This window comes from Branchiostoma belcheri, unplaced genomic scaffold, assembly GCF_001625305.1.
Source record: "Branchiostoma belcheri isolate BF01 breed outbred unplaced genomic scaffold, Haploidv18h27 scaffold13, whole genome shotgun sequence".
Lineage (NCBI taxonomy): Eukaryota > Metazoa > Chordata > Leptocardii > Amphioxiformes > Branchiostomatidae > Branchiostoma > Branchiostoma belcheri.
In genome coordinates, this window is record NW_017802713.1 from 3680430 (window position 1) to 3690096 (window position 9667).

General features: G+C 41.1%; 1 protein-coding gene across 1 annotated transcript in view; it reads right to left on the minus strand.

Moving 5' to 3' along the window:
* LOC109463773 (rootletin-like) overlaps positions 1 to 9667 on the minus strand; it is a 25662-nt gene that overhangs the window by 4836 nt on the left and 11159 nt on the right. Inside the window, exons 5-9 of the mRNA XM_019760631.1 lie at positions 5761 to 5930; positions 3889 to 4038; positions 3191 to 3326; positions 1643 to 1798; positions 194 to 388 (exon numbers count right to left, since the gene is read on the minus strand). Coding sequence (XP_019616190.1) covers positions 194 to 388; positions 1643 to 1798; positions 3191 to 3326; positions 3889 to 4038; positions 5761 to 5930 — 807 coding nt within the window. The remainder of the gene's footprint in view (positions 1 to 193; positions 389 to 1642; positions 1799 to 3190; positions 3327 to 3888; positions 4039 to 5760; positions 5931 to 9667) is intronic.

Consider the following 9667-nt stretch of genomic DNA (forward strand, 5'->3'; position numbering starts at 1 on the left):
CCCCCCGGTCCCCCCATGTCAAAAAAAGCCCGGTCTAGGTAGGGTTAATTTAAATTTTTCTCATGATAGCTTTTTTTAAATTTTATATATATATCTGTTTATCGTGTTTTGTTTTAACCTGTACTTAGCCCAGTTGGGCAAAAATATGAAACAAAGGTCATCATTCATTCATTAAAAAAATTGAACATGTTACCTGCGCCGCCATTCTCTTGAGTCTGTCCTCCATCTCTGTTTTCTCCCGTGTAAGTGCCCGGATGATGTCGTCCTGCCGTTTGGTTTTCCTCTCTGCCTTGAGCAGCTCGCGGTGTTTGGCGTTCCCTGTCTGCCGGAACTTCTCCTTCTCAGCTTCAGACTCCTTCATCTGCGTCTCCAGTCGGCTCTGCTGGTCCTGAAAGAAGCAAAGGAAAATGTTAGAAAAACAAAGCTAAACTAGAGAAGTAACATTTGCAAAGCAAATGCATTACGTTTACCTTTGGACATGGTATGCTCTGTTAATTCTTACTCAAACACATTCACATACATGTACTACTAGCACATGTAACGTTATATGCTGACAGGAGCAGAGCAGACCATGAAATTGCAACATTATGTAACCCACACCAGTCACTATGGTGACAGACGTAAACAAATCATGTCATTGGTCAGGTCAGAGGTTAGTGTTTGGAGAAGAAGAAGAAACTAAGTAAAAACAATATGTTTTCCTTCGGTAAACATAAAATTACCCTTACTTTTGAAACACAACTGTGTGAATTGTAAAGGCCATGTTCTCAATAAGGTAAATTTGTCCGGGTCGAGCCGATACGATTTGATCCAGCTTCGAGCCGGATCGAAGCCAGATCAAACTGAATCAATTCGGTTCGATCCGGACAGTGTTATCCCGGTGGGAATGGAGCCATAGTCTCCTAGCTTTCTGGATTGGATTAGAACCCAGACCGCCAGCTCACCAACCCAACCCACTAACCGCAATTGCAAGTTCAAAAGATAGGAACATGTTGGACTGGTAAGTTGGTGGTGCTTGCTTCCCTTTTTCCACAACTATAGAATTATACCTACTTACAGATAGACATGGTAGTGGTCGTCATTTCTCATATGTATTTCCTCCCGGTCCTAATTGCGTAGCACATAGGCCCACCAGAAAAACGTTCGCCCATAACGTAAACAATTCTGTCACCTGCGCATAAAAGGTTTGTCGCTGTTTGTAACTAAACCTGCCTACAAAAACTGGGTTTGCGTTCCTGGACCTTAATGCCGGCCCCGCTTCATCTTAGATTGTCAAACGATTTTCATATCGCAGTGTTTTCAAGCAGGCTATGGCAGAAAAAGCGAACTAACTTTATCAGAAGTTTATCAGCGAAGCCTCTATCAGGCTTTCAAAGTGCCTGAAATGACAAATAAATTGGCGAAAAAGCAGGTAACATATTCAGGGGAGTTCGTCCACTAAGCGGGTGCATTTTTTGCTCAATTTCTACTCTTTTCAGCCATTTCCGAAGTCTGGCATCGTATAGAGGTTACCACTATAATACCAGTGAGAAATAGCTCTAATAGAGCTTTTTCCGCAAGACGGCTGATTTTTCAGGACTGATACATGCAATACGTTTGTGATCGTGCGACGTTCGTACAACGTTTGATACTATGTCCTTACCAAAGAGTCCCGTAGTCTCCTCTCCGCCCGTTTGATCTGCTCGAACACGTCGTGCTCGCTGTGGTCGGTCTGCACGCCTCGGTCCGCCGCGTCACGGACCATCTCCTTAAACTTCGCTTCCAGCTTAGCCAGCTTCCGCCGCAGTTCGTTGTTAACCTGGAAAATATATATGTAGCGTTTAACGATGTACCTATCTTTATTACATTCACAGGTTGATGATATGGTATGTCCTGCCCCGTACCTCTTCCCTCATGTTCTCAATGAATAGCGACTTGCACATGACAATTTGAGCTTTTATGAATGAATAATAGCAAGAATCAAATAGTGAAAGGATTTTCAATGGGTTGTTACGAAAACAAAATCTACGCCATTTCTTCTGAATTCTGAAAGATATCTGCCACAAAAAATAAGACCACGCCATGTCCAGATCAGAAGATGTAAAATTGTTCTGCTGCGGTACCAAGAAAAGCCGCTAGGAGGCCTATAAATAACAAATATCTGCGTTCCTCCACGAGCTAATAGGGTTTTCTATATGCCTCGCATAAGCATAATACTTCACGATACTCTTTCAGTTGTATGTAAGATTATACCATCGGGTGTTACTTTCGGGTTCGAAAATCTAGCTTTTGTTGCAGTATCTGATTGGAATTGTCCTGACAGAGTAGCCTCTACCAGGCTTGGGGAGGCGGCTGGAAAGAGTAGAAATCGGCCAAATAGAGAGATAAGCATGTCAAGGGAGTTTGTCCGTTGAGAGAACATTTCGCCGCACCCCAAGCCTGTGCGGAGTCGCCATTTCTTGAGGTGCGGCGAAATGTATGTTCTCTCAACGGACAAACTCCCTTGACATGCTTATCTCTCTATTTGGCCGATTTCTACTCTTTCCAGCCGCCTCCCCAAGCCTGGTAGAGGCTACTGACAGAGTAGGTTAACAGTACATGGGAGGATTTACAGGCAGAATGGTGACAGAATCAACAGTGTTCAATGTTCTTTAAGATCCTCACGAGTCACGAACCACAAAATATTTACAACTCCCTTTTGCCTGTTCATGCATCTCACAGTCATAATACCAGATCTTCCGCACATAACTTTAGATTACCAATACCAAAGTCCAATAGCAGAAAACGCTCATTCCTGTATCGTGCAGTCGTGCTCTGGAACGATCTACCATCTGACGTTAAGACACTGTGCGATGTTATCAGTTTTAAGAAAGCCATTTCAAACAGTAGTAGTGTCACCTGATCCTTGACCCTTGCTCGCTACTTTTAAATTGTTAATATCTATGTGTATTTATTATTGATGTGGTGTACATGTATGTATGTATGTATTTTTAAATGTTTCTACTTTGTTGTTATTATGTCATTTTAATTGTTTGAGCCTTGGAAGATTAGCCCTTCGGGGCTAAAAGGTTTCGAAATAAATGAAATGAAAGTGTTCGAACCTGGCCGGCAGGAATTAGAGGTAGACGTGTGGGATTCCATACTTATTGCAGGTGTGAAAAAGCCGATTTAATGTTAGTAAACGGTTTGCACACATCAATGCATGACGTACCTTGCCGTTTTTCCTGGCCTTGAACTCCACGTTGTTCTGTTTCCGGCGCAGCGTGTCATATGTTTCCTTCAGCTGCTGGTACGTGTCCTTCAGCTCTCTCAGCTTCTCTACGGCGTCGTACTCCTTTGAACAAAACCTGTCCAGAAATAAACAACGTATCTGTTAACCAAACTGCCAATAACATTAAATGTACAGACATCAACGAACGAAGTGTCATCCAAGAATACATCCGTGAACACGTGTTCACGTGAAGGCAGAGCGGAGGAACGGAGCGGAGACACAGCGTTCACGGATGGATTCCAGGCTATATTGAAGGCACCCAAGGCAATGCAATTTCACGAGGAAATCTTTTTACTATTCACAATTTCTTTCTTAGCATGATTTCGTCAGTTTTTGGGGTGTCGCCTAAGCTAGAACCAGATTATTATACAAAACAAGCAGCCGTTTTCCGTCAGCGACATCGTATTTTGCCTTACAGGTATCAGTTTGCTTTGAATTCGAAATATTCGTTGATTCAGCTTACTACATTAAAACAATGACCAGAAGATTGACTTTGAACATCCAGTTTTGCCAGGAATTCTTACTACTGGATGCATTTGAAGGAAGTTGACGTCTATATCTTTTCTTTAATGTAATAATAATGACGTCTTTTAGCAGCATTTTTTCGTTTTAAAAGGTAACAGGTTTGTGAATCTTACTTGTCTTTTTCCCGCCTGATTCCGTCCCGGTCTTCCTTGATCCGCCGGTTTTCGTCCATTAACCGCTGGATCTCCCGGTTTAACAGGTCCCGCTGCCGCTGCAGTTCCAGATTATCTCGCCTGAGGACCTCATTCTCGCTGAAAACCGACCTGCAAGACAACAACATTTGGGTATAAACAAAATGAAAACATAATCCGTCAAATGCTCTGCACACATTTCTAAGCAAAACGCAAAGATCAAACAATGACATATTCTGTAAAGGGTTTTGATAAACGCGAAAACTGAAAAAATTGTCCTACAATGCATTTTCTGCGACATCGGGGATACCAACTCCAGACATCGTCGGACGCCTGTCCTCGGTTGAGTGACCAGGCAACAAGGTTTAATGTATGTATTACTCCGCCTGGATACGAACTAGTTCCCACCCCAAAAAGTAAACGACTGTATGAAAGTGTGTTTATATAAGTAAGAAATTATACCCTCAACGGATCTAAAACGTAAAAGTAGTAAAAGTTTTTTTTTTGGAATCTAAGAAATTAGTTCGTATTTGTTTAATCTCCAAGCAGATCTTTTGGTGGGGGTAAGACAGTATCAAATTGGCCAGTCTGTATCCATTTCCCCACCCAAGATCTGCCTGCACTCGAACAGGGAGGAGCGCTTCTTTTCAAAAATGGTGTTGCTGCCCCTCCTTGTGTCCCTATTAATTGTGCTAAGATTTTTACAAGCGGTTTATAGCTTGAATCTGGGACAAATGCAGTCACCCGCGCACATCTCAGTGGGAGTTCTCGCCTAACTCTGTACAGATAATACTATATGCTGGTACTAAAATATGCTGGCTGAAACATAGAAATGTCAATAACTGGGTTTATTGTGGTTCAAAACCGCAGATATTACAAAACATATGTTGGACCTTCTTTCCTTTAGTTAAACTGAACAAAATAAGGGGACCCATAGAGAGTAATGCTCAACCAGCTGGCCCACTAGTAGGAGGGCAAGAGCCTTGCCTGGTGGTCAGGCAATAAACTACTTGGCAAGAATATTTTGATCAGGCAACAACTAGGTGTTAATAGCCTTTGACGTTTCGACTGGAGGCAGATCTTGGGTGGGGGAATGGATACAGACTGGCCAATTTGATACTGTCTTACCCCCACCAAAAGATCTGCTTGGAGATTAGTATTTGTTGGCAACTGTGTGCTAGGTCGGAGGTACACCATCTAGGGTTTGGAGTGGTGCGGTCCTATATGCTGGATCTGTGAAAGTGTCTCTTGCAGGGAGCTGCTAATTACAATTTGTAATCGCAATAAAAAAAATTGTGTGTCTAGAATCGAAGTTGCTGGCCTGTTTTTTTTGGCGACGTCTCAGGGAGGAGCCTAATGGTACAATATTGTGTGCAGTTTGCAAGGATTATAGGAATTGTACAGGCATTTTGTCCACAGGCATGGAATGTCCCGGGCACGTCTCTGACTCACATCTATTCCCACATTCCTGGAAACCCTTGGGAAGACCTCTCTGCCCCGGATGACCATACTTTCTGTGACCCCGGGGCTCGTTCACTATACACTTAGAGGAGGAGTGCACTGTATCTGTCTAGACTTAACAGGTACCAAGTCCTCAAAATCATGAAATCATGGCAGTGCCATGCAAACAATAACCCTAACAGCAACTACCGTCGCCATGGCAATGTATGTTTTCATTGCCAGTCTTGTTTAAAATAGTTTAGAGTAAATGTGTTCAAAAGAGAATAACTGATATCAATACTATTCCTGCAAGTACATTAGAAACTCTAAAGTCATCAAATACATTCATTTATGCATTATCCCCAATGTAAAGAAAAGCATATCAATGAGACCATAAATAAACTGCATGCTCACCTGCGTCCGCTAGAGGGAGTGATTGATCCGTCCTCAGACTGCTCCAAGTAAACCTCATCGATGGGCGTGATCTGGAGCGACGATGACGTACTTCCGGTCAGGTCGCTGAGATCTCGCGGGATTTGGATGGACTGGTATCTGCCGCTGGAGTCACTCGCAGTTGACGAACGCTTTAAACAAGAACGAATAATACATAATCGTCTTAATATCATTTTCTCCATTTCAATTTTTTTCAATACTCCTCCATATAGCCTTTATTTTACATTTATGCACTAACCCAACATAGGCAGTTTCTCATTAACGGTATACTTTTCATATATGACAACACGCACTTTTCAAAACATGTTGCAAGCTGTCCAAAAAAAATTCAAACGGCTATGACACATGCTTTATTATAAATATAAATGACTAAGTATGAAATATGTTTGTCAGCTAAACTTAGTCAAATCACATATTCTCTTTAGCGCCCTACAAGCTGTAGTGTCTTGCAACTAACAAAATTTCACCAAGCTACAATTATTACACCGATCGCCTATATACCTTAACTGTCCAAATCCCACCATAACCAGTTTGTTTTTCCTCTAATATCGTTACATACAGCCAAGTGAATAAGCCAACTTAAAAAAAAAGAAAAACAAACAAACAAAAAACAATACCCCGTAGGGCTAATCCAGATCGGCGGCCTTTTTTGCCTTTGCCCACCGAAGAAAACGGCGGACGGCACGATAGTCAGTCTCGATTATCTCCAAGCAGATGCTACGGTACGTGGTAATTGCTATAAGGCTGTTTACAATGGCCAGAGGAATGTCCAGTATCCATTGAAGCTGATGGATACTCCTCTGGAGAATGGATACCATGCCCATGCCCGTAGCAAGGATTTTGGTTCGGAGGGGGGGGGGGCGGGATTGTTCTTCTCACTGTCTAAGGTACGAGCGAGTGCTGCAGGCGCAAGATGCCTAGAGGGGTCCGCCCCGGAATTGAACCTTCTGAAATGGCATTCCCTGCGTTTTTGAGAGGGTTTCAAGCGAAAAATCAGAGAAATAACGTTTTATTCAATGACAAAGTTAGCACTAGTATTTTATGGGATTCCAACCCCACTGGCGATACAAATCAGTCCAGCTTTTAAAGAAAAATCTTGGACCTTTAGATAAAAAGGGAACCCTTAAGCCTTGTGGTGGGGTCTTCCGAACCCCGCCTCCCGAACCCCCCTGGCTACGGGCATGGATACTGTTTTCTTTTAAAGGGTAAAAGAAAAAAAAAAACATCGCTACCCCTTCTTCATGAAAATACAGACAGGTGCATCTGGAAAAACAGGAATGACGATAGGAAATACACTAGACCAAAGGCCAGAATATATACACTTTTTACAATATCAGAAAGTTTTCACAATATTTAAAAAAAAACGCAGAAAATCACCAAAATATAGCTCTTACGTGCAACCGTGAGAAGCGCTATGTCCGCCTACAACGAGAATGTCACGAAGGACGTTTGCTATGATACCGAAATGATGGACAAGACATGTCGTCATGTTCCCTTTGTGCCGTACTGTTGATAATATCAGGGGTTGAACCGGCCACAGAGGAGAAGAAAGGAACCGTAATCCTTGGCTTAAGGCCACAGGTCAGTCCAGTTTTTAAATCACTCAACAAAAGGGTCATCTAGTATTTAGCTACGGTAGCGGGTTTCTTGGTTGTATTTCTTTTGGAATATCATGTACTGTTTACTTTTAGGCCACAACAATTTTATCAACTGGTCCTCGGATTCACCCTTGTCAATTTTATTTTGATTGAAAAATAAAACTTGAATCAACTTGGGAAGGCTCCTATTTCCATATAGACGTTTAGCTGCTTATTATAAGTTTAAAATTCATTGTTTGAATTACAAACCAGCCTGGTATGTTGACCTCTTTTCCTATCGTAGCATTTGGGGCTATCATAGGATGAATAGGTCTGGGGATATTTTTGGTCTTGCTGCCTCATTTTTTTTCTTTTTCAAATAAAAAACGTACAAAGTAAATTCATCTATTTTGTCAGGAAAGAAATTCCTTCGTCAGAATTTAGCGATGGATGACGCAAGTTTGACATTTCAATCTTTCCGAACATCCCAATCCTATTTTGGAACAGATATGTAATTAAATATTCATTACAGATGTGTCATTTTAATTTTCTTTCAGCCTATTCATTTGGACTTTCTTTCAAATGAAAAGGTACATGTAAATAAAGGACTCGTGTAATGTTACATGAATTTTTAAAGCGAGTAATTTACTATAAAAGCTACTGGGATGAAGGTACTGATCCCTTGTGAAAGAAATCGGGAACATGGCAGGTTTAGCAGTACTTTGGCGGATGTAATTCTTTACGGTACGGTACGGTAGGTCAACCTTCGGCCGTAGTCACGGGTACCAGAGTAAACAGTGCAATTTTACGAAATACAGTGCAATTTTGCGGAATACAGTGCAATTTTGCGGAATACAGTGCAATTTTACCGAATACCGTGCAATTTTACCAAATACCGTGCAATTTTGCGGAATACAATGCAATTTTGCGGAATACAGTGCAATTTTACGGAATACAGTGCAATTTCACGGAATACAGTGCAATTGTATGCATATATATATAGTTGCACCATTGCATTCTTATTAGTATACAGTGCAAAATTACAAAATACAGTGCAACTGTATTAGTATACAGTGCAAGTTTTTTTAGTAAAAGTGCACTGCATACTAGTAAAATTGCACTGTATACTAATACAATTGCACTGTATTACGTAAAATTGCACTGTATTCCGTAAAACTGCACTGTATACTAATACGATTGCACTGTATTCCGTAAAATTCCACTGTATACTAATACGATTGTACTACAGTACTGTTTGTTTGTTTGTTTGTTTGTATTCCGTAAAAATCCGTTGTATACTAGTAAAATTGTACTGTATTCCATAAAATTGCACTTTATTCCGTAAAATTACACTGTATACTCTGGCACCTCTGGTAGTAGTCGTCGCTTTAGGTAGCAACCGATGTCTTTCATCAAAGAAACCTGTCTGTTATAATACGGCAGCAAATTGACAGCAAATTAGAAAAGGTCGTTGCACATGTGAATATTTTATGACATACCTTCCCAAAATAGGCTTTAGATGTTAGAAAGGGGCTGGCTTAAAGGTTATGTCACAGCGTTATATTTAATAAACTCTGACGTAAAATACCCCCCCCCCACACACACACACACCTTTACCAAGATCTGGGAATATGGCAGGTAATTGAGTGCCTAAGTACATATGCATTCAGCAATTTTATTACATGAAACTTTTTTTCTATTGAAACATATAATGACAAGACGCGGTGGCGACACACTCAAGATACACTTATATTCATGTCGCCACCAGGCAATACATAATACATACAACAAGCAAAGCACAGATAACATTGGAATTGAATACTATGATGCATCAATGGACAGGTGAAACAGATATATAAAAATGCCGACGGGATTGATCAATAAACTATGTTACAAAAAACGGTGAGATTCCAACAAAAATACCTGGACATGCTGTACATGAAACTTATTCATGACATTATACCTAAACAATTATACCGAATACGATGCTATTTTAAGGGCATACTTAGCAATTGAACGAGTATGGAGAGTAGGGCACATGGCATAGCAATGTTGTTTGTTAGGTACATCTGCACATCAAAGTATATACTTACCGAATTGCACTATATTATGGAACTTTTCTACAACTATGGCAATGAATTGGAATGAATTCAGTCAAACTGCTGCATATACTAAAATAAAAGCACGAATCTAGGAGGATCATCCACGTAATGCCGGTATAAGAGCTTTGTACACAACAACAACCAGACGACGCACCAGCTATGCGTGTGGGTGTGTGTGTGGTGGGGGGG